This window comes from Procambarus clarkii, chromosome 77 (genome assembly GCF_040958095.1).
Source record: "Procambarus clarkii isolate CNS0578487 chromosome 77, FALCON_Pclarkii_2.0, whole genome shotgun sequence".
Lineage (NCBI taxonomy): Eukaryota > Metazoa > Arthropoda > Malacostraca > Decapoda > Cambaridae > Procambarus > Procambarus clarkii.
In genome coordinates, this window is record NC_091226.1 from 19,185,559 (window position 1) to 19,212,564 (window position 27,006).

At 39.2% G+C, this 27,006-nt stretch overlaps 1 protein-coding gene across 2 annotated transcripts in view; it reads left to right on the forward strand.

Moving 5' to 3' along the window:
* Positions 1-27,006, forward strand: part of LOC123747166 (homeotic protein distal-less) — a 152,289-nt gene that overhangs the window by 10,336 nt on the left and 114,947 nt on the right. For both annotated transcript variants that reach the window (XM_069313961.1, XM_045729202.2), the window contains exon 2: positions 23,065-23,082. In XM_069313961.1, coding sequence (XP_069170062.1) covers positions 23,065-23,082 — 18 coding nt within the window. The remainder of the gene's footprint in view (positions 1-23,064; positions 23,083-27,006) is intronic.

Here is a 27,006-nt window from a genome sequence, read left to right on the forward strand (position 1 = left end):
AGCTTTCTAACTCCCAGGTACCTATTTACTGGTAGGTAACAGGGGCATCAGAGTGAAAGAAACTCTGCCCATTTTGTTTCTCCCATCACCGGGAATTGAACCCGCACCCTAGGGTTACGAGCCCAGAGCGCTGTCCACTCGGCTATCAGGGCCCCATATGTGTGTGTCAATTGTGCTCAATTCGTTTAAATGATAGAATCAGTTCATTCAGGTGCACTTTCAGGCGAGTTACTATAATATGTGCCTTTGGAATAGGTGTATTTAGGTAGGTTTAAATACCTGGGTTTGTCAACATACAAGTACTTAAGCGCTTGCGCCCTCTGACCCTCTGACTGATACTGAACGGGAGTACGAGATATCGCTGCAGACTGTCTTGAACCGCTATCAGTCATCTGTCTGTCTGGACAACAGGAGGTCAAAGGGGATTCGATCTTGGGGTGTCATCATCAGTTTCCAAAACCCCAAGTTCCATTAACTGATAAACGGAGCCTCTTTTGAGTATATTTGTCAAAAATTTGTCAAAAGAAAATATTTGTCAAGGAGAATGTGTCAAAAATTGACAAATATTCATATTATATTCATATCATATTATTCATAAAATATCTCTATTTACGACCATAGCTATTCACAATTATCGTCTTGTTAGGCTTTACGAAACACCTGGATCATTTATCCGAATTAACATCAGATCAATACTTCCAAATATGATAGTTCGGTTACAGACAATCCGTTATTTAGTTGTTGGCGAACCAAGTCTCATAAATCCGGTTATCGAGGCAGTGAGGGCCGGATAACCGAGATTCGTATATCGACTATTCTTCTGTTGTTCCAAAATTATCCGAATTTATGTGTCGACTCGCTGAAAATTTGGCGTCCATTATGTGTGAATTGTTACGAAAACGATTTGGGATTTCTCCCTTCATAATTAACATTAATTTCGGTTATAATATTTCGATTATAATGGAAATATAGATAAATAATTATCTATATTATAGAAATATAGATAATATAGAAATATAGATATTTCTCTATATTATAGAAATATAGATAATATAGAAATATAGATAATACAGAAATATAGATAATATTTATCTATATTATAGAAATATAGATAATATTTCGATTATAATCGAAATATGTTCTTGGTAATCGGTTAGGCTTTAGAAACGCCGGAAAAAATTATGAATTTGTTTTAACCTATTACGTAAAGGATTGTTTAGGCTGCGATGAGTTTATTAGTTGTTATTGTTCATCCTGTTGCTGATATAACAATCATTTTAACTTTTCTGTTTTGTTCTTCATATGAATATAACTCTTCGTGTTCTTCTCCCTCTTGGCTTTTTTTCGTTAGTTTGATATAACTAGTCACTCAAGAGGGCTTGAGTACTAACAATCTAGTCAATAGTGTCATTATCTAGAACCAACGTTTTATCCACTAATTATCATTTACTAAAAGTTAAAAATATGGAAATATTTGACTGAGAATTACAAACTGGCAGTGAAAGATTGAACGTGACATAGTGACTGATTTATCGATATAAGAGATGTTATTACATTTAGCATTGTTTTGTCGAAATGAGTGTGTGTGTGTGTGTGTGTGTGTGTGTGTGTGTGTGTGTGTGTGTGTGTGTGTGTGTGTGTGTGTGTGTGTGTGTGTGTGTGTGTGTGTGTGTGTGTGTGTGTACTCACCTAGTACTCACCTAGTTGTGTTTGCGGGGGTTGAGCTCTGGCTCTTTGGTCCCGCCTCTCAACCGTCAATCAACTGGTGTACAGGTTCCTGAGCCTAGTGTGTGTGTGTGTGTGTGTGTGTGTGTGTGTGTGTGTGTGTGTGTGTGTGTGTGTGTACTCACCTAGTTGTGTTTGCGGGGGTTGAGCTCTGGCTCTTTGGTCCCGCCTCTCAACCGTCAATCAACTGGTGTACAGGTTCCTGAGCCTAGTGTGTGTATGTGTGTGTGTGTGTGTGTGTGTGTGTGTGTGTGTGTGTGTGTGTGTGTGTGTGTGTGTGTGTGTGTGTGTGTGTGTGTGTGTGTGTGTGTGTACACCACTGTAGGTTACCTTATCCAGTGGCTTCCAACCCTCTTGTTTCTTATCATATGAGCACTTGAAACTATTGAATTAATCTAGAATACACACACACCCTTATGCATCTGATTGAACTTGTTCATTGCTCTCATACTGAACAAGTGTTTCTTTACGTCCTATGACACATCTGTGCCTGTGATTTCCACCCGTTATGAACAAATCCACAAGGGCCGTGACGAGGATTCGAACCTGCGTCCGGGAGCATCCCATTCCACCCGTTATTTTGTTCAACCATTTCTCATATTAATCATCACAGATGTGACTGTCGTATCGTCTAAGGATGCTATATTTCGTGATCAAATATTGTGTTCCTTATTTTTATTAATGTGTGCACGCACCTAGATGTGTTTGCGGGATCGAGCATTAGGCTTGTTTTCTAGTCCTCAAGTCCCGCCATTGGTCAACTACTGGCCCTGACTTTCATCGTATTTTATTTCGAAGTAGTTAATTGAGTTTGATTTTTGCAATTCTTACTATAGATATTTTTTCCTAATATCTCTCTAATTCCGTGTCTAGCTTCCTCTCGTGTCCTCTAGTCCGTTGCTTTCTAATTCTGATTATTGCCTCTTTATCAATTCCTCTTATTAATCTGAACGTTTTTATCATATCTATAATTATTCCTATCTATATATATTATAAAAGTGGTGAGGAGTTATCTTACTGTAGTGATAATTTCTCAATTCTGGGACAATTCTTGTAGCACATTGTTGCATTTTAACTAGTTTTAATTTTGTGCTTCTTAATAAGATGGGGAACTCAAAGCCCGAGCTGCATACTCGATGGTTGGACTGGTGTAGGTTGTATAAAGCGTTCTGAGGCTTCTTTACCTAGGAAAACGTTGCTTGGACATTTACAAGTTGTAAGTTAATTACAGACGCCACAGTGTTAATGCGTTCATCAGATGTAGGTTTATAAGTTATATATATATATATATATATATATATATATATATATATATATATATATATATATATATATATATATATATATATATATATATATATATGTCGTACCTAGTAGCCAGAATGCACTTCTCAGCCTACTATGCAAGGCCCGATTTGCCTAATAAGCCAAGTTTTCCTGAATTAATATATTTTCTCTAATTTTTTTCTTATGAAATGATAATGCTACCCATTTCATTATGTATGAGGTAAATTTTTTTTTATTGGAGTTAAAATTAACGTAGATATATGACCGAACCTAACCAACCCTACCTAACCTAACCTAACCTATCTTTATAGGTTAGGTTAGGTTAGGTAGCTGAAAAAGTTAGGTTAGGTTAGGTTAGGTAGGTTAGGTAGTCGAAAAACAATTAATTCATGAAAACTTGGCTTATTAGGCAAATCGGGCCTTGCATAGTAGGCTGAGAAGTGCATTCTGGCTACTAGGAACGACATATATATATATATATATATATATATATATATATATATATATATATATATATATATATATATATATATATATATATATATATATATATATATATATATATATATATGCGAACAAGCCTGAATGGTCCCCAGGACTATATGCGAATGAAATATATATATATATATATATATATATATATATATATATATATATATATATATATATATATATATATTATTACTATCATTAAGGTTCATTTTATTCAATACAAATTGTTCTTATTTGTATTGTATCGTAACCAAAACCAATCAATCTTGCCAAATCAATCGACTTGAGAATGGTCCAGGACGGACCGAAACGTCGTCGTCCCTTCACTTTCTAGTGTGTGGTCTGGTCAACATACTTCAGCCACGTTATTGTGACTCCTCGTCTGCACTTACCAAAAGGCTGGTACCAAAATATGAAGACAATATTGAAGACAGAGAATTGGTTATCTTGAGGTTATCTTGAGATGATTTCGGGGCTTTAGTGTCCCCGCGGCCCGATCCTCGACCAGCCCACCACCCCCAGGAAGCAGCCCGTGACAGCTGACTAACACCCAGGTACATATTTTACTGCTAGGTAACAGGGGGCATAGAGTGAAAGAAACTCTGGCCATTGTTTCTCGCCGGCGCCTGGGATTGAACCCAGGACCACAGGATCACAAGACCAGCGTGCTGTCCGCTCGGTCGACCGGCTCTCCAATATGGTACCCATATTGCTGATAATAATAGAATAAGAGACAAAGCCAACTAGGACAAACTGTCTTACAACAAACTTACTCTATTGCCGCTGACTCACAACAGCGGCATTTCTTACTTTCTACATCTTAACGAATGGTAAGTCTCCGTGGTGTAGTGGTAAGACACTCGCCTGGCGTTCCGCGAGCGCTATGTCATGGGTTCGTATCCTGGCCGGGGAGGATTTACTGGGCGCAATTCCTTAACTGTAGCCTCTGTTTAACGCAACAGTAAAATGTGTACTTGGATGACAAAACGATTCTTCGCGGCAGGGGATCGTATTCCAGGGACCATAGGATTAAGGACTTGCCCGAAACGCTACGCGTACTAGTGGCTGTACAAGAATGTAACAACTCTTGTATATATCTAAAAAAAAAAAAAAAAAAAAAAAAAAAAGCAAAAGGAAATTAGAAACTTGCGCGAGCCAGAGGAACGCAAGGAATCATTTTGTCAGCGCGCATGTAGTGGGTGGAATGAGTTAATAGGGGAAGACGGTATTAGAGACTAACCCCTTTCACAAGCGTGTTGAAACCCATTTAACCAGATATATGTCAAGTTAAATGCACGGAGGATGGGGTTTAAATCCGAGTTCGATTCATACAAAGACTACCAGACATAGAATCCTTTTTTTACACAATCACGAACTCCTTGCAAGCAAACTTAGACAAGCACAAAAGCATACAAGGACTACCAGACATAGAATCCTTTTTTCACACAAGCATGAACTCCTCCTTACAAGCAAACTTAGACAAGCACAAAAGCATGCACCCTCCCCCCCCCAAACACGCACGCACGCACGCAAAATTAAAGAGATACATTGGTTGTATCCTTGACGTGAGAGGCGGCATAGACACACGGTAAGGTCAAAGGTCCCGATTGATTGATTGATGAAGATTAAGCCACCCAAAAGGTGGCACGGGCATGAATAGCCCGTAATCAAAGGTCCCATTCGTGCTCGAATGATCTATCGACGCAAGTGAAGGTAGATGGGATTGAGAGAGAAGTGAGAGGCAGAGACGGAAGAGGTGTGAGGGGAATAGATTCGTGAGGGGAGGCGAGATGGGAGAGGTTCAAGGTGAGAGGAGTAAAGGAAGAGGTATGAGAGAGGAGAGGTGTGAGGGGAATAGATTTGTGAGGGGAGGTGAGATGGGAGAGGTTCAAGGTGAGAGGAGTAAAGGAAGAGGTATGAGACGGAAGAGGTGTGAGGGGAATAGATTCGTGAGGGGAGGTGAGACGGGAGAGGTTCAAGGTGAGAGGAGTAAAGGAAGAGGTATGAGAGAGGAGAGGTGTGTGAGGGGCAGCAATGATGGTAGAGGTATAAGTAACTGAGAGTAAAGAGTAAGATACCGAGAAGATAAGAATAAAAGCAAGAAAGAACACGAGAATAAAGTACAGTGAAGAGAGGACAGACGGAGAGAAGACATATATACGAAGAGAGGACAAAGGAACAGAAGCCAAATCCTCAAAATCCCGCTACTTTTCCGCCAAATCCTCAAAATCCCGCTACTTTTCCGCCAAATCCTCAAAATCCTGTTACTTTTCCGCCAAATCCTCAAAATCCCCGCTACTTTTCCGCCAAATCCTCAAAATCCCCGCTACTTTTCCGCCAAATCCTCAAAATCCCGCTACTTTTCCGCCAAATCCTCAAAATCCCCGCTACTTTTCCGCCAAATCCTCAAAATCCCCGCTACTTTTCCGCCAAATCCTCAAAATCCCCGCTACTTTTCCGCCAAATCCTCAAAATCCCGCTCATATTCAGGTGAATATGAATAGGTGGTCAGCGTAAAGTTCTTATCTTGTTAAACACAAACCAAAGCTGGCGAAGGTTAAGAGGTGCGGTACCAGGCTAGTACCAGAGGTGAAAGGTTTGAATTACGGGTAAAAACTGAAGGAATTAAGCTTCACAAAATAATTTGTACACGGAGATACATATGCAGGCGATGAGTCACAATAACGTGGTTGAAGTATGTTGACTAGACCACACACTAGAAGGTGAAGGGACGACGACGTTTCGGTCCGTCCTGGACCACAATCGACTTGAGAATGGTCCAGGATGGACCGAAACGTCGTCGTCCCTTCACTTATAAGTGTTTTCTCTGGTCAACACAGAGGTACATAATTTGTACAGTTGTCACTTTGAACATGACAACGAAACAGGCTCAGAAAACCAGCATACCAGGTTACTGAAAGTTGAGAGGCTGGACCCAGAGTGCTGAAGCTCAACCCTAGCAAGCACAGCTATGTAAATACTTCTAGGTAAGGACTTACACAAACGACTGCATACAAGTAGGTCTTTATAAACACACGGTCTTGATACACAATACATTAGTCACATACAACGACGCCCAATTAAGAAAAAGCACAAATACAATAGCATTTAAAACACACTCAAACACACACACACACACACACACACACACAAAGCTATACTTTATCCATACTCCACTTTGCTATATCTTACATATTTCATCCACTATATACTTTGTCTTGACGTCAGAGCACTTTTCTTACGCATTGGTCTATTAATCCCCAAGAACTCTGCCATTTCCACTTACTGCGTGTGGACACAGTCAGCTCGATCAATAGCCCCAGTTTGGCCAAGTTACGTTGGAGAATTGAAGGATAGTACCGCCAATATACGGCCCGGTTCAGACCAGCTGCCTGGAACCCAAATTGTGGGGTTCTGTTTGAACTTGAGCTGATCCACGGCGAAAACGCGTTCATTTTTATAATTAGAAACTACATCTATTTTTCTTCTTTGCGGTATATGTATTGAAATCCTGGTTTGGAAGGGTGAGCTGATCCTTGAGTTTGTATCTGGTCTTCAACTTGAGCAAAGATATTTTGTTCATTAATGTGATTATTACTTGACCCAACGATGTGATAGAGATTAGTTAAGCCTCTGGATAAGAGGTAGGAATTTGAGCAGACCTGTTCTGGTCTATATACTATGAGGATCATATTCACTTCTATTATTTAAACTTGGTTGGGTCTTTTATTTTGTATAATAGATTGGTGAGTAATCTCCCTGGAAACACAAACCGAAACTGTCTCTATTTTCCGCTTGTTACAACTTGTAATAAAGTTGTTACATCTTGGCTTAACGTGTTTATGACGTATTAGAACGTTGTTACAACTTGCTATATTGGTTGTTATAACTGGTTAGGAGGTGTTAAACTTGTTCGAACGTTGTACCAACGTCGTAGTTTCGGTGTGTGTTTGGTGGGCCATTGTGGTTTAATATTTGGGCTAGTTTCATCTTCGGTGATTTAGTGTGGACTAGTATGAACTTTTTTTTGTTACTAAGCTGACCGGGTTTAGATCTTCCAGTCAGATATGCTTAATTCTTTCAGTTTGGCGGGTTTAATAGGTTTTATGTAAATTGATTCAATATTTTAGACCTAAATGTCTCATTTTTGCTATTGAACGTTTTATTAAAATATATTTGAGTAACTTTTTACTTACGTTAATAACAAGTGCAAATACAAATGTACTCAGCACAACAGATGACAATCAACGTTATATTACGTTATCTTGAGATGATTTCGGGGCTTTAGTGTCCCCGCGGCCCGGTCCTCGACCAGGCCTCCACCCCCAGGAAGCAGCCCGTGACAACTGACTAACACCCAGGTACCTATTTTACTGCTAGGTAACAGGGGCATAGGGTGAAAGAAACTCTGCCCATTGTTTCTCGCCGGCGCCCTGGATCGAACCCGGGACCACAGGATCACAAGTCCAGCGTGCTGTCCGCTCGGCCGACAAAGGTAACTGCAGAAGGCCTATTGGCCCATACGAGGCAGCTCAAATCTATAACCACCCAATCCCACTCATATACATGTCAACCCGCGCTTGAAACAATCGAGGGACCCCACCTCCACCACGTTACGCGGTAATTGGTTCCACAAAATATTAAATTAAATCATAATATTAAATCAAATAAAAAAAAAATTCCATATTAATTCAAACATTCGCGTGAACGTAAGCAGACCTCTGCGAATCGCAGACAATCCTGTTAAACACACAGAAATCACAATAGCGTGATGGATCAATGAACAAATCACACGGGCCGCGATTCGAACCCTAATCACGGCCTTGTGGATTTGTCCATTCTGCAAAACTTCACAAATCTTGATAAGGAGCACACAGAGATCACACTAACATGATGCATCAAATGTGTAAAAGCCTGGTTTGTGCCTCGGAAGAGGCTACGGGATCCAGTAAGTTCAGTAGAACTTCGGTTTCAACCCTTTTACCCTGTCGTAGCTCAGTCGATTAAGGCAGTGTCTGGGATGCTCCCGGACGCAGGTTCGAATCCTCGTCACGGCCCTTGGGGATTTGTTCAGGACAAGTCTATATGGTGATTGAGATTGTGTGTGTTTGTGGCCTCGGAGTGGCAGGCAGTTTTGAGGAGTTCCTCACTTGGGAAAAAAGTTGAAATGAGACTGATGTTCATTGTTTGGAAAGGCTGCAGGAATCCTAGGTCAGTAGAACTTCTGGTTTCAATTCTTTTGACCCTGTCGTAGCTCAGTCGATTAAGGCAGCGTCTGGGATGCTCCCGGACGCAGGTTCGAATCCTCGTCACGGCCCTTGTGGATTTGTTCACTTGATAAGGGCCTTAAGAACAGCGTCCACACCTTAAGACTTATCCTCGAGTATGCAACTTTGAGCGTGAAATCCACACTTGCAACACCGCAAAAATTATACTAGGAATTTGAAATTACTAGAACCTTGCAAGCGCATCTAGGTGAGTCCACCCAGATACTTAATTGTGCTTGCGGGGGTTGAGCTCTGGCTCTTTGGTCCCGCCTCTCAACCGTCAATCAACAGGTGTACAGGTTACTGAGCCTACTGGGCTCTATCATATCTACACTTGAAACTGTGTATGGAGTCAGCCTCTTATTCATACCGGGTGAATCCACCCAGATGAGTCCACAGACTGAAGTAAGTACTCACGGTAAGCAGGGAAGAGATACACGAGAGCAGGAGAGAGAGAGAGAGGAGCAGAAATCACTGCTAAAAAAAAATTAGAAATAATTATATGAAAAGGAAAACCAGTCACTCAAGATGAGAACAGAGAAGCATCCAAGAATAAAGATTAGCCGGAGGTCTTCTTGATGATAAAGGGAAGAATAAGAAGGGACAAACGGAAAAGAAGAGGCACTGTACTCACCTAGTTGTACACACCTAGTTGTACTCACCTAGTTGTACTCACCTAGTTGTGCGTATATAATCTCCCGTTGTTAGGGATAAGAAACCTGTACTTAGGCTGCCTGAGAAGTCCCCTCCCCCCCCCCTAGGCGTAATACTGACCTTTCCCAGGATATCTAGCGGTTATCTTGCCATAATTTCGTGGTTCAACATCCCCGCGGCCCGGTTCTCGACCAGGCCTCCTTACGTACCTTGCGATGATTTCGTAGCTCATCTGTCAAACACCTGCCTTTCATCAGTCAAACACCTGCCTTTCATCAGTCAAACACCTGCCTTTCATCAGTCAAACACCTGCCTTTCATCAGTCAAACACCTGCCATTCATCAGTCAAACACCTGCCTTTCATCAGTCAAACACCTGCCTTTCATCAGTCAAACACCTGCCATTCATCTGTCAAACACCTGCCTTTCATCAGTCAAACACCTCCTTTCATCAGTCAAACACCTGCCATTCATCTGTCAAACACCTGCCTTTCATCAGTCAAACACCTGCCTTTCATCAGTCAAACACCTGCCATTCATCTGTCAAACACCTGCCTTTCATCAGTCAAACACCTGCCTTTCATCAGTCAAACACCTGCCATTCATCTGTCAAACACCTGCCTTTCATCAGTCAAACACCTGCCTTTCATCAGTCAAACACCTGCCTTTCATCAGTCAAACACCTGCCTTTCATCTGTCAAACACCTGCCTTTCATCTGTCAAACACCTGCCTTTCATCAGTCAAACACCTGCCTTTCATCAGTCAAACACCTGCCTTTCATCTGTCAAACACCTGCCTTTCATCAGTCAAACACCTGCCTTTCATCTGTCAAACACCTGCCTTTCATCAGTCAAACATCTGCCTTTCATCAGTCAAACATCTGCCTTTCATCTGTCAAACACCTGTTTTTCATGTTAAACACCTGCCTTTCATCTGTCAAACACCTGCCTTTCATCAGTCAAACATCTGTCTTTCATCAGTCAAACACCTTCATCAGTCAAACACCTGCCTTTCATCAGTCAAACACCTGCCTTTCACCTGTCAAACACCTGCCTTTCACCTGTCAAACACCTACCTTTCATCAGTCAAACACCTTCATCAGTCAAACACCTACCTTTCATCAGTCAAACACCTACCTTTCATCAGTCAAACACCTGCCTTTACATTCACCTCCTGTGAATAACTAAATCATGAACCAATGAATTATACAGTCAGCGTTAGCGATAGAAAACAAATAAAAAAGCAAATTGCTTTGCGTTTGTTTAAATTATTATTATTATTATTATTATTAGTAGTATTATATTTGTATTATTCAGTGAGTTGATAGAGAAACCCGTCAGGTACATGACGAAAGTACGACGTTGTTACAACATTTAGAAATAGTTACGGGCTCACCATAGCCCGTGCTACTTGGAACTGTTTGCTCCAGGTAGCGAATCTTAAACAAACAACTTAGAACTAGTTTTAACACCTAACAAGTTGTAATAACTAATATATAGCACGTTCTAACAACTTTATTACAAGTTGTAACAAGCGGAAAATTGGGACAATTAGGTTGTGTGTATGTGTTTTCAGGGTTAATGGTGGTTAGATACAGCTGTACACGTGTTCACACACGTGTAAACAGCTGAAGGTAAAGGGTATCTTCTTGAGGTTATCTTGAGATGATTTCGGGGCTTTTTAGTGTCCCCGCGGCCCGGTCCTCGACCAGGCCTCCACCCCCAGGAAGCAGCCCGTGACAGCTGACTAACTCCCAGGTACCTATTTACTGCTAGGTAACAGGGGCATTCAGGGTGAAAGAAACTGCCCATTTGTTTCTGCCTCGTGCGGGAATCGAACCCGCGCCACAGAATTACGAGTTCTGCGCGCTATCCACCAGGCTACGAGGCCCCTTTATGAATACAAATATCACACAAAAGGTATCAAAACCCGTGGTTTGTGTCTCGGAGAGGCTGCAGGGTCCATTAAGTTCAGTAGAACTTTTGGTTTCAACTCTTTTGACCATGTCGTAGCTCAGTCGATTAAGGCAGCGTCTGGGATGCTCCCGGACGCAGGTTCGAATTCTCGTCACGGCCCTTGGGGATCTGTTCAACACGAAAGGCCTTCGCGACAAGGAGTTATCTTGACAGATATCAGCGGCCTGTCTTTCACCACCTGATATCTGTCCTTCATATCAGCTGCCGCTGGGACATCGAGCGATATATTCCTGAGAGATCTATATAAGCAGACATGTGTATCTAGGACGCTATCGTCTCTACTCCATAACCCCAGCGCCAACGATATACTAGAAACATTGTTGTTTTTAGATTTAGCTACTCAGAACGAAGTGTCCATGTAGCACGGGCTATGGTGATCCCGGGTAGTAACATCGCGTGGTGCCAAATATATACTGGTAGCCTCGCGTGGCGCCAACGATATATTAGTGACCTAGCGTGGCTCCAAAGATATACTAGTGACCTAGCGTGGCGCCAACGATATATTAGTGACCTAGCGTGGTGCCAACGATATATTAGTGACCTAGCGTGGTGCCAACGATATACTAGTGACCTAGCGTGGTGCCAAATATATATTAGTGACCTAGCGTGGTGCCAACGATATATTAGTGACCTAGCGTGGCGCCAACGATATATTAGTGACCTAGCGTGGCGCCAACGATATATTAGTGACCTAGCGTGGCGCCAACGATATACTAGTGACCTAGCGTGGTGCCAACGATATATTAGTGACCTAGCGTGGCGCCAACGATATATTAGTGACCTAGCGTGGCGCCAACGATATACTAGTGACCTAGCGTGGTGCCAACGATATATTAGTGACCTAGCGTGGCGCCAAAGATATATTAGTGACCTAGCGTGGCGCCAACGATATACTAGTGACCTAGCATGGTGCCAACGATATATTAGTGACCTAGCGTGGTGCCAACGATATACTAGTGACCTAGCGTGGTGCCAAATATATATTAGTGACCTAGCGTGGCGCCAACGATATATTAGTGACCTAGCGTGGTGCCAACGATATACTAGTGACCTAGCGTGGTGCCAAATATATATTAGTGACCTAGCGTGGTGCCAAATATATATTAGTGACCTAGCGTGGTGCCAAATATATATTAGTGACCTAGCGTGGTGCCAAATATATATTAGTGACCTAGCGTGGTGCCAATATATATTAGTGACCTAGCGTGGTGCCAAATATATATTAGTGACCTAGCGTGGTGCCAACGATATATTAGTGACCTAGCGTGGCGCCAAAGATATATTAGTGACCTAGCGTGGCGCCAACGATATACTAGTGACCTAGCGTGGTGCCAAATATATATTAGTGACCTAGCGTGGTGCCAACGATATATTAGTGACCTAGCGTGGCGCCAAAGATATATTAGTGACCTAGCGTGGCGCCAACGATATATTAGTGACCTGGCGTGGTGCCAAATATATATTAGTGACCTAGCGTGGTGCCAACGATATACTAGTGACCTAGCGTGGTGCCAAATATATATTAGTGGCCTAGCGTGGCGCCAACGATATATTAGTGACCTAGCGTGGTGCCAACGATATACTAGTGACCTAGCGTGGTGCCAAATATATATTAGTGGCCTAGCGTGGCGCCAACGATATATTAGTGACCTGGCGTGGTGCCAACGATATATTAGTGGCCTAGCGTGGCGCCAACGATATATTAGTGACCTAGCGTGGCGCCAAAGATATACTAGTGACCTAGCGTGGCGCCAACGATATATTAGTGACCTGGCGTGGTGCCAACGATATATTAGTGACCTAGCGTGGCGCCAACGATATATTAGTGACCTGGCGTGGCGCCAAAGATATATTAGTGACCTGGCGTGGTGCCAACGATATATTAGTGACCTAGCGTGGTGCCAAATATATATTAGTGACCTAGCGTGGTGCCAAAGATATACTAGTGACCTGGCGTGGTGCCAAAGATATATTAGTGACCTAGCGTGGCGCCAACGATATACTAGTGACCTAGCGTGGTGCCAAATATATATTAGTGACCTAGCGTGGTGCCAACGATATACTAGTGACCTAGCGTGGTGCCAAATATATATTAGTGACCTAGCGTGGCGCCAACGATATACTAGTGACCTAGCGTGGCGCCAAAGATATACTAGTGACCTAGCGTGGCGCCAAAGATATATTAGTGACCTGGCGTGGTGCCAACGATATACTAGTGACCTAGCGTGGTGCCAACGATATATTAGTGACCTAGCGTGGCGCCAACGATATATTAGTGACCTAGCGTGGCGCCAACGATATACTAGTGACCTAGCGTGGCGCCAACGATATACTAGTGACCTAGCGTGGCGCCAACGATATACTAGTGACCTAGCGTGGCGCCAACGATATACTAGTGACCTAGCGTGGCGCCAACGATATACTAGTGACCTAGCGTGGTGCCAACGATATACTAGTGACCTAGCGTGGCGCCAACGATATACTAGTGACCTAGCGTGGCGCCAACGATATACTAGTGACCTAGCGTGGTGCCAACGATATACTAGTGACCTAGCGTGGTGCCAACGATATACTAGTGACCTAGCATGGTGCCAACGATATACTAGTGACCTAGCGTGGCGCCAACGATATACTAGTGACCTAGCGTGGTGCCAACGATATACTAGTGACCTAGCGTGGTGCCAACGATATACTAGTGACCTAGCATGGTGCCAACGATATACTAGTGACCTAGCGTGGCGCCAACGATATACTAGTGACCTAGCGTGGTGCCAACGATATACTAGTGACCTAGCGTGGTGCCAACGATATACTAGTGACCTAGCATGGTGCCAACGATATACTAGTGACCTAGCGTGGCGCTAACGATATACTAGTGACCTAGCGTGGTGCCAACGATATACTAGTGACCTAGCGTGGTGCCAACGATATACTAGTGACCTAGCATGGTGCCAACGATATACTAGTGACCTAGCGTGGCGCCAACGATATACTAGTGACCTAGCGTGGTGCCAGATATACTAGTAACGAGGCACCAGCGATATACAAGGACGCTATCGGCTATACTCAATATATCTACCTAGATGGAGATAGTCGACAAGTGACAGGTGATATAGATGGAATCGCGATATCAGCATTCGATATTTAACGGCATCTTCCATGATAAGATATCAGTTTGAAGCTATTAGTTGACACCTATGTATTTGCTGCGTTAGATGTCGTCATGTGCAGCGTATCAGGAGGAAGCGCTAAGCCGTTGGTCAGCCCAAAAGGCTTGACCAACATCAAGAGTTAGGTGGCCAGAGGCTTTGACCGCTTAAAATACGCAAAATTATGAAGCACAATTTTTCAACAGGCTGGACCAACAAATCTACAATTTGAAAATACAGTAGTTTTGAATAAAATCATAGAATCCCCGAATTTATACAGATCACTGTACAAAAAAGGACAGTTCTTGCTTGCTTACGAACTAGAGATGATAATAATAATAATAATAAAATAATAATATTAATAATAGTTACAAGATAACAGGGGGGGATATTAATAGGGTATTAAAAATATCAACACAAGACAGAACACGAAACAATGGGTATAAATTTGATAAGTTTAGATTTAGGACAGACTTGGGTAAATACTGGTTCAGTAACAGGGTTGTTGATTTGTGGAACCAATTGCCGCGTAACGTGGGGTGGGGTCCTTCGATTGTTTCAAGCGCGGGTTGGACAAGCTTGGGCTTGGGTATGGGGTGTGGGCCGGTCTTGGAGCGAGACATGAACCCAGCGATAGGTGACTTAAATGGGGATTTCGATGTGGATTCAATATATAACTTATTTAAGAATATTCTAAACAAAGCACAGGAACGTAGTATACCATACAAATTGAATAGATCGTATACTAATGACCCAAAGTGGATAACAAAGAATTTGAAGAACCTTATAGGTAAAAAGAGAGCTTGGTACAAAAGGATTAAAAATGGGGAGGTCACTTTAGAACAGGAATTCGTACAACTGGTTAGAAATGTTAAAAAAGAGATAAGGAAAGCAAAAAGAAACTATGAAGTTCGCATAGCAGGGCAAGCAAAGACAAATCCTAAAGGGTTTTTTCAGTTATATCGTACTAAGACTAGGGAAAGGATAGGTCCATTAAAAACTGAGACAGGTCAAATAACAAATAGTGATGAAGAGATGAGTAGTATTTTTAATAAATATTTTGTATCTGTATTTACTAAAGAAGAACTTAACAATATGCCTTCAGCCGAACAAGTCTATGTGGGTGGGGACGAGGACAGGTTGACGAGTTTAGCAGTTACCAGGGAGGATGTTCTTAAACAAATAGTAAAACTCAAACCAAACAAATCCCCAGGGCCGGATGAAGTGTTTGCTAGGGTGCTTAAAGAATGCAAAGAGGAGCTTTGTGACCCACTGTCAACCATATTTAATAAATCAATAGAGTCAGGCAGAGTGCCAGAGTTTTGGAAAGTTGCTAATGTTATACCAGTTTTTAAGAAAGGAGATAGATCACTTGCGTCTAACTATCGACCAATTAGCCTAACGTCTATTGTGGGAAAGTTACTCGAATCTATAATAAGAACATAAGAACATAAGAACAAAGGTAACTGCAGAAGGCCTATTGGCCCATACGAGGCAGCTCCTATTCTATAACCACCCAATCCCACTCATATACTTGTCCAACCCGTGCTTGAAACAATCGAGGGACCCCACCTCCACAATGTTACGCGGCAATTGGTTCCACAAATCAACAACCCTGTTACTGAACCAGTATTTACCCAAGTCTTTCCTAAATCTAAACTTATCCAATTTATATCCATTGTTTCGTGTTCTGTCCTGTGTTGATACTTTTAATACCCTATTAATATCCCCCCGGTTATGTCCATTCATCCACTTGTAAACCTCTATCATGTCACCCCTAACTCTTCGCCTTTCCAGTGAATGCAACTTAAGCTTTGTTAATCTTTCTTCATATGAAAGATTTCTAATTTGGGGAATTAACTTAGTCATCCTACGCTGGACACGTTCAAGTGAATTTATATCCATTCTATAATATGGCGACCAAAACTGAACTGCATAATCTAAATGGGGCCTAACTAGAGCAAGATATAGCTTGAGAACCACACCAGGTGTCTTGTTACTAACGCTGCGATTAATAAATCCAAGTGTCCGATTTGCCTTATTACGAACATTTATGCATTGATCCTTTTGTTTTAAATTCTTACTAATCATAACTCCCAGATCCCTTTCGCAATCCGACTTCGCAATCACAACACCATCTAGCTCGTATCTTGTAACTCTATCATCATTACCTAACCTCAGAACTTTACATTTATCAGCATTAAACTGCATCTGCCAATCCTTTGACCATTTCAAAACCCTATCTAGATCAACTTGAAGTGATAGTGAGTCCTCCTCCGAATTAATTTCCCTACCGATTTTCGTATCATCGGCAAATTTGCAAATGTTGCTACTCAAACCTGAATCTAAATCATTTATATATATTATAAACAACAGAGGTCCCAGGACAGAGCCTTGAGGCACTCCGCTTACAACATTTTCCCACTCTGACTTGATTCCATTTATACTAACTCTCTGTTTCCTTTGGTATAGCCATGCCCTAATCCAGCTTAATATAGCACCCCCAATACCATGAGACTCTATTTTTTTAATCAGTCTTTCATGTGGCACTGTATCAAAAGCTTTGCTAAAGTCAAGGTATACAACATCGCAATCCTTACCACTATCAACTGCCTCAACAATGCTAGAATAAAAAGATAACAAATTTGTTAAACATGAACGGCCATTTATAAAACCATGTTGCGACTCAATTATTAATTTATGTTTTTCAAGATGAAGACGAATTTTATTTGCTATTATAGATTCGAGTAACTTTCCCACAATAGACGTTAGGCTAATTGGTCGATAGTTAGACGCAAGTGATCTATCTCCTTTCTTAAAAACTGGTATCACATTAGCAACTTTCCAAAACTCTGGCACTCTGCCTGACTCTATTGATTTATTAAATATGGTTGACAGTGGGTCACAAAGCTCCTCTTTGCATTCTTTAAGCACCCTAGCAAACACTTCATCCGGCCCTGGGGATTTGTTTGGTTTGAGTTTTACTATTTGTTTAAGAACATCCTCCCTGGTAACTGCTAAACTCGTCAACCTGTCCTCGTCCCCACCCACATAGACTTGTTCGGCTGAAGGCATATTGTTAAGTTCCTCTTTAGTAAATACAGATACAAAATATTTATTAAAAATACTACTCATCTCTTCATCACTATCTGTTATTTGACCTGTCTCAGTTTTTAATGGACCTATCCTTTCCCTAGTCTTAGTACGATATAACTGAAAAAACCCTTTAGGATTTGTCTTTGCTTGCCCTGCTATGCGAACTTCATAGTTTCTTTTTGCTTTCCTTATCTCTTTTTTAACATTTCTAACCAGTTGTACGAATTCCTGTTCTAAAGTGACCTCCCCATTTTTAATCCTTTTGTACCAAGCTCTCTTTTTACCTATAAGGTTCTTCAAATTCTTTGTTATCCACTTTGGGTCATTAGTATACGATCTATTCAATTTGTATGGTATACTACGTTCCTGTGCTTTGTTTAGAATATTCTTAAATAAGTTATATATTGAATCCACATCGAAATCCCCATTTAAGTCACCTATCGCTGGGTTCATGTCTCGCTCCAAGACCGGCCCACACCCCATAATAGCAAATAAAATTCGTCTTCATCTTGAAAAACATAAATTAATAATTGAGTCGCAACATGGTTTTATAAATGGCCGTTCATGTTTAACAAATTTGTTATCTTTTTATTCTAGCATTGTTGAGGCAGTTGATAGTGGTAAGGATTGCGATGTTGTATACCTTGACTTTAGCAAAGCTTTTGATACAGTGCCACATGAAAGACTGATTAAAAAAATAGAGTCTCATGGTATTGGGGGTGCTATATTAAGCTGGATTAGGGCATGGCTATACCAAAGGAAACAGAGAGTTAGTATAAATGGAATCAAGTCAGAGTGGGAAAATGTTGTAAGTGGAGTGCCTCAAGGCTCTGTCCTGGGACCTCTGTTGTTTATAATATATATAAATGATTTAGATTCAGGTTTGAGTAGCAACATTTGCAAATTTGCCGATGATACGAAAATCGGTAGGGAAATTAATTCGGAGGAGGACTCACTATCACTTCAAGTTGATCTAGATAGGGTTTTGAAATGGTCAAAGGATTGGCAGATGCAGTTTAATGCTGATAAATGTAAAGTTCTGAGGTTAGGTAATGATGATAGAGTTACAAGATACGAGCTAGATGGTGTTGTGATTGCGAAGTCGGATTGCGAAAGGGATCTGGGAGTTATGATTAGTAAGAATTTAAAACAAAAGGATCAATGCATAAATGTTCGTAATAAGGCAAATCGGACACTTGGATTTATTAATCGCAGCGTTAGTAACAAGACACCTGGTGTGGTTCTCAAGCTATATCTTGCTCTAGTTAGGCCCCATTTAGATTATGCAGTTCAGTTTTGGTCGCCATATTATAGAATGGATATAAATTCACTTGAACGTGTCCAGCGTAGGATGACTAAGTTAATTCCCCAAATTAGAAATCTTTCATATGAAGAAAGATTAACAAAGCTTAAGTTGCATTCACTGGAAAGGCGAAGAGTTAGGGGTGACATGATAGAGGTTTACAAGTGGATGAATGGACATAACCGGGGGGATATTAATAGGGTATTAAAAGTATCAACACAGGACAGAACACGAAACAATGGATATAAATTGGATAAGTTTAGATTTAGGAAAGACTTGGGTAAATACTGGTTCAGTAACAGGGTTGTTGATTTGTGGAACCAATTGCCGCGTAACATTGTGGAGGTGGGGTCCCTCGATTGTTTCAAGCACGGGTTGGACAAGTATATGAGTGGGATTGGGTGGTTATAGAATAGGAGCTGCCTCGTATGGGCCAATAGGCCTTCTGCAGTTACCTTTGTTCTTATGTTCTTATGTTCTTAAGTATATGAGTGGGATTGGGTGGTTATAGATAGGAGCTGCCTCGTATGGGCCAATAGGCCTTCTGCAGTTACCTTTGTTCTTATGTTCTTAAGTATATGAGTGGGATTGGGTGGGTATAGATAGGAGCTGCCTCGTATGGGCCAATAGGCCTTCTGCAGTTACCTTTGTTCTTATGTTCTTAAGTATATGAGTGGGATTGGGTGGTTATAGATAGGAGCTGCCTCGTATGGGCCAATAGGCCTTCTGCAGTTACCTTTGTTCTTATGTTCTTAAGATACATACAAGGAAAGTGGGCTCATTGTTGCCCATATATGAGAGGAAATAATCTTAGGTTATATCAAAGGGTTATATATTATATTATAGTTATATCTTGACCTCCGATTCATCTTTGATCTTGATGTGAGTTTTCTCAGCAAACATCACGACACTACAACATCAAACGATCGTAATAGCGTAATCAGGAAGCATTCTCGACTTTATTGGAGGTCTGCGCCTGTTATTACCCGGACTTTATTACATGTATGCTTATATCATAAATGACTTTTTGATATACGGCCACAATCAAAATAAAGGCTGTTATTGCAGTCGTAATTCCGTCTTGACGGGAGAGAAGAGAGCTACACTTACGGGGAGGTTAAACAAGCAGTTGACAAGTCTTCCTTTCAGGTTTAAGAGTGTCTTGAACGACGATAAAAGTCTTTGTTGTTCATTATTAGTCTTATCCCTCTTCGTTTCATTTTTGACTGTCTTAATCGTCTTATTTCGTCTCTTCCTATTCCGGTTTATTATAATATTGTATTTCTTAATACAATGGGGTTGGACAAGTATAATGAGTGGGATTGGGAGGTTATAGATAGGAGCTGCCTCGTATGGGCCAATAGGCCTTTGTTCTTATGTTCTTATGTAATATTTCTTCCATTTCTTCTTTTATCGTTTTTGTTCTCTCTTAATAGTTTTCTCTCTTGTTTTTCGGAATTTTGCATTCTAAATTTTGCAGTCTAAATTTTCCATTCAACTTGCTATCATTATTAACGTTATTTTCTTCATTATTTATTTATACGATATTACATTTTCTATAGTAATAATAATATTATTATATAAATTATCTTTAAACACCACTTATTATTTTAGTTAATGACAGCTATAAATTTAGTTTTTAATGTATAGTTATAAATATTATAATATAATTAGTTATTTATAATAAAGTACTGCTATTTTATGCCATTATTAGAGCTGAAAAAGTATCATGAAGTTGAATAAGTTTAGATTTAAATGTATATTTATAAATATTCTAATACATTAGGTATTTATAATACAGTACTGCTATTGTATTCCATTACTAGAGCTGAGCAAGTAATACAGCGGGTAACTCCCGCTTGCTACAGCATACATTCTGCAACCGTTCTTGCAATCTTGCGCTAAGTACGGTTTTGCAGGTCTATTATTTAAAGTATAACTCTTTGTACTGAACAAATCCACAAGGGCCGTGACGAGGATTCGAACTTACGTCCGAGAGCATCCCAGACGCTGTCTTGTTCATTTGATTGCATCATGCTATTGTGATTTCTGTGTGTCTTTGCATAGTAGTCTATATTCACGGGAGAAAGACTTGAGATATAGAATTTCAAATTAATTGCAAATAATTGCATTGTAAATTGATTAAGGAAAGTCAAAGTTAACTTATGATGGTAAATTTAACCTAATGATTATATTATTATATTAATGTATTACTTATATATATATATATATATATATATATATATATATATATATATATATATATATATATGTCGTACCTAATAGCCAGAACGCACTTATCGGCCTACTATGCAAGGACCCGATTTGCCTAATAAACCAAGTTTTCCTGAATTAATATATTTTCTCTAATTTTTTTCTTATGAAATGATAAGCTACCCATTTCATTATGTATGAGGTCAATATTTTTTTATTGGAGTTAAAATTAACGTAGATATATGACCGAACCTAACCAAACCCTACCTAACCTAGACCTAACCTATCTTTATAGGTTAGGTTAGGTTAGGTAGCCGAAAAAGTTAGGTTAGGTTAGGTTAGGTAGTCGAAAAACAATTAATTCATGAAAACTTGGCTTATTAGGCAAATTGGGCCTTGCATAATAGGCTGAGAAGTGAGTTCTGGCTACTAGGTACGACATATATATATATATATATATATATATATATATATATATATATATATATATATATATATATATATATATATATATATATATATGTCGTACCTAGTAGCCAGAACACACTTCTCAGCCTACGATGCAAGGCCCGATTTGCCTAATAAGCCAACTTTTCCTAAATTAATATATTTTCTATAATTTTTTTCTTATGAAATGATAAATCAACCCATTTCATTATGTATGAGGTCAATTTTTTTTATTGAAGTTAAAATTAACGTAGATATATAACCGAACCTAACCAACCCTACCTAACCTAACCTAACCTATCTTTATAGGTTAGGTTAGGTTATGTAGCAGAAAAAAGTTAGGTTAGGTAGGTTAGGTAGTCGAAAAACAAATAATTCATGAAAACTTGGCTTATTAGGCAAATCGGGCCTTGCATAGTAGGCTGAAAAGTGCGTTCTGGCTACTAGGTACGACATTTATATATATATATATATATATATATATATATATATATATATATATATATATATATATATATATATGTCGTACCTAGTAGCCAGAACGCACTTCTCAGCCTACTATGCAGAGCCCGATTTGCCTAATAAGCCAAGTTTTCCTGAATTAATATATTTTCTCTAATTTTTTTCTTATGAAATGATAAAGCTACCCATTTCATTATGTATGAGGTAATTTTTTTTTATTGGAGTTAAAATTAACGTAGATATATGACCGAACCTAACCAACCCTACCTAACCTAACCTAACCTATCTTTATAGGTTAGGTTAGGTTAGGTAGCCGAAAAAGCTAGGTTAGGTTAGGTTAGGTAGGTTAGGTAGTCGAAAAACAATTAATTCATGAAAACTTGGCTTATTAGGCAAATGGGGCCTTGCATAGTAGGCTGAGAAGTGCGTTCTGGCTACTAGGTACGACATATATATATATATATATATATATATATATATATATATATATATATATATATATATATATATATATATATATATATATATATATATATATATATATACTCCCTGATTTTAGCAACTATATTTTAATTAGGGGATTATTATAACCATTTCTACAGAGTATATTAATTTTACAGGAAGAAAAAAATATTTAAATTATTATTATATAATAATAATTACTTTGATATATAAGAAATAGACATACAATTTATTATCTTTGAATTTCTTTATATTTTATTAATGTTATTACTATCTTGATATAAATGTCCTTAATTTGTATATATATATATATATATATATATATATATATATATATATATATATATATATATATATATACATATATATATATACATATATATATATATATATATATATATATATATATATATATATATATATATATATATATATATATATATATAATGGGTGTGTGTGTTCATAGGTTTAGAATGTTATAATGTAATTGTTTCTCAAAATTAATTAAATTGTTTTTTTGCTTCTTGCAGATGCATGGTACAAACATTGTAAGTAGTTCGACCATTTGTTTGTTGTCTTTTGTGATAATTGTGCATCTTGTGTTTTAACATAGTTGTTAATAAATAGTTAAGAGCTGTAATTAATATGGTGGCTATTGTGTAATGTATTATATGCTTGGTTAAGGTGTGTGTGTGTGTGTGTGTGTGTGTGTGTGTGTGTGTGTGTGTGTGTGTGTGTGTGTGTGTGTGTGTGTGTGTGTGTGTGTGTTCACTTATTTGTGCTTTCGGGGGTTGAGCTCTGGCTCTTTGGTCCCGCCTCTCAACTGTCAATCAACTGGTGTACAGGTTCCCGAGCCTACTGGGCTGTGTGTGTGTGTGTGTGTGTGTGTGTGTGTGTGTGTGTGTGTGTGTGTTCACTTATTTGTGCTTGCGGGGGTTGAGCTCTGGCTCTTTGGTCCCACCTCTCAACTGTCAATCAACTGGTGTACAGGTTCCCGAGCCTACTGGGCTGTGTGTGTGTGTGTGTGTGTGTGTGTGTGTGTGTGTGTGTGTGTGTGTGTGTGTGTGTTCACTTATTTGTGCTTGCGGGGGTTGAGCTCTGGCTCTTTGGTCCCACCTCTCAACTGTCAATCAACTGGTGTACAGGTTCCTGAGCCTACTGGGCTCTATCTGTGTGTGTGTGTGTGTGTGTGTGTGTGTGTGTGTGTGTGTGTGTGTGTGTGTGTGTTCACTTATTTGTGCTTGCGGGGGTTGAGCTCTGGCTCTTTGGTCCCACCTCTCAACTGTCAATCAACTGGTGTACAGGTTCCTGAGCCTACTGGGCTCTATCTGTGTGTGTGTGTGTGTGTGTCCTTGTGGCACCAGATATAAGCTTATATAATGACTAAATAGAGCTGGTTGCTACGCTGATGGCCTCTTTTGGAAATGCAGATAATGACAACTTCCTCGGGGTGGTCTGTGCCTCTACTTGCAACATTGCGTAACATATGAATGGAACTGAATGTTTACGTATTAATAGATGTTTTACTGTCTATTGCCCCCCATTTTCATTTTCTATTTTACTTCGTCATAGCATCAATATTTATCGTTGTGTAAGGTGTATTGTCCCTTTTCTGAATGTTGATATTTGAACACTGTATAGATCTCTTTTAACTCCAAAGGATGTGAATTCAAATTCAATTTATGTGAATAGTGGAACTACCAACAAATACTTCTATGACTAGAGGCCACGATTATAGGCTATATAACATGAATTACACGCCTTTGGTTATTATTAACACACATGAATTATTAGCCTTTGGTTAAGCTTTACCATAACTTCTGAAGTAAACTAAAGTTAAAGTAACCACCACACATCAACAATTACAAAAACTCTTGTATGCGTTCTTATAAAACAAATAAGACTATTGTCTAAATCCTCGATTGTTTAAGTGTTCATTTCTTTATGCTATACAATGTCAAATTATTTCTTGTTTTGTGTGTAAGGCTCATATTAAATAGATTTGTGTCATATATATATATATATATATATATATATATATATATATATATATATATATATATATATATATATATATATATATATATATATATATATATATATGTTAAGGACGGGACACGATTGAAGAGACACAAGTCTTAGACTATCTTTGAGAATTCATTTCTTTTATCAAATAAATATCGTTAAAGTAACTTTAAAAACGCAATGACAGTCTCAATTAACCGAATTAGACGAGGGAATTTTTCCTCACAGTGGGAGCCAGTACGCTATTAATTAATACCTTTATATTACCTATAGAGTTGAGATACAAAGTATTTATTATGCGTTATTTATAAGTATTAAGTTTATACGTCTTAGATGTTGGGAAATTCTTAATGTAAGACATTCTTTAAGAATTCAATTATAAGCTTTTCGTACTGAAGGAAGAAATACTTCAATGAAAGAATTGATAGATATTATAATTTATTTTATAATATTTGATATTTATTTATATAATTTATATAAAGGGGGGTACCACCACTGGTGCAATTATAGGGACCCACAGCCTCAGAGAAGGGAACACAGAGCATTCAGGAAAAAACTTGCCATTTAACTCTGAATACGTAAGAGTGTTCGCTTCTCCTACCACCCCCTTTTTTATGGTTTTTATTATATATTTATATAATATATAATTTATATAATTTGATATTTATTAATATAATTTTTGACTTTTATAATATTTGATAATATTTTTCCTCCTCTTTATGCAGCAGATCAAACTATGACAAAATTATATACATATTGAATTTCACATTAATAATTCCTCAAAGAGATAACTTTCCCTATTAACCTGTATATGAAAAAAATCCTAGTATTTTTATCTCAAAACCGTCCTGGATATAATAGCGTAATCTCGCAATCTTTTATTCCATATTTTCACAATAAGTGAGTTTTATGGGTGCGGATTGTCTAATGAATTAGTAAATATACTTGTTAACCCCCAAGGCACTACGGGCTCACCATAGCCCGTGCTACTTGGAACAAAGTTCCAAGTAGCACGGATCTTTAACAACAATATTGTAAACCACCAAACAATCACGGTAGAGGTAGACTAAACACATGCAGACAAGGAGTCACAATAACGTGGCTGAAGTATGTTGACCAGACCACACACTAGAAGGTGAAGGGACGACGACGTTTCGGTCCGTTCTGGACCATTCTCAAGTCGATTGTGACTTGGGAATGGTCCAGGACGGACCGAAACGTCATCGTCCCTTCACCTTCTACTGTGTTACAATCGACTTGAGAATGGTCCAGGACGGACCGAAACGTCGTCGTCCCTTCACCTTCTAGTGTGTTACAATCGACTTGAGAATTGTCCAGGACAGACCGAAACGTCGTCGTCCCTTCACTTTCTAGTGTGTGGCTTGGTCAACTTAACACAAGAATTGAAATACAAATACAAAATAATTAAAAGCATTCAGTAACTACCCCACCATTCAATCAACTCTAACTGAAACACTTAATAAAGTCTCCTGTTGGAATGACGTACAATAAAGTCTAAAATAAACCCTGTTCTTCTTATTAATCACAAGATAATGCCTAACTATGCTATCTTGTGATTAATGAGCTCTGATATACATGGTGAGAAGCAGCCTTGAACAATGGAATATCATCCGCAGACGAGATAAAATACTTAATGCTTACGATACAGTGTTGATTGTTGCTAGCCAAAGCCAGAGGGGCCTCGGTTTATTTTAATTTTTATTAACATCTTTATTGACAAAATTGAATTTCAATTTTGCCTAATGTGAGGATTTGAATTAAGTCTTGTTAGTGAGGATAATGTTGATATTCACTGTCACATAGGACAGAGGGTCCTGTGTGACCATAAATATATATATATATATATATATATATATATATATATATATATATATATATATATATATATATATATATATCTGAAAACTCACACCCCAGAAGTGACTCGAACCCATACTCCCAGGAGCAACGCAACTGGTATGTACAGGGACGCCTTAATCCGCTTGACCATCACGACCGGACATAAGGAAGTGATAGCCGAGGCTATTTGAACCACTTCCCCGCCGGCACTCGGATGGTCCTGGGGACCATTCAGGCTTGTTTGCATATATATATATATATATATATATATATATATATATATATATATATATATATATATATATATATATATATATATATATATATATATATATATATGTAGACCAGAGGGTCATACACAAGTGGTCAGTGAGGAGGTGAAGGGAAGAATGATTGGGGGAGTGAGAGAGAGATGGGATGGAGGCATTGAGGAAGGAATAGGAGAGTGAAAAAATATGGAGTGGAAAGGAGAAGGAGGCTGGAATGGGAGAGCGAATTACAGTGGAGAGAGAGAGAGAGAGAGAGAGAGAGAGAGAGAGAGAGAGAGAGAGAGAGAGAGAGAGAGAGAGAGAGAGAGAGAGAGAGAG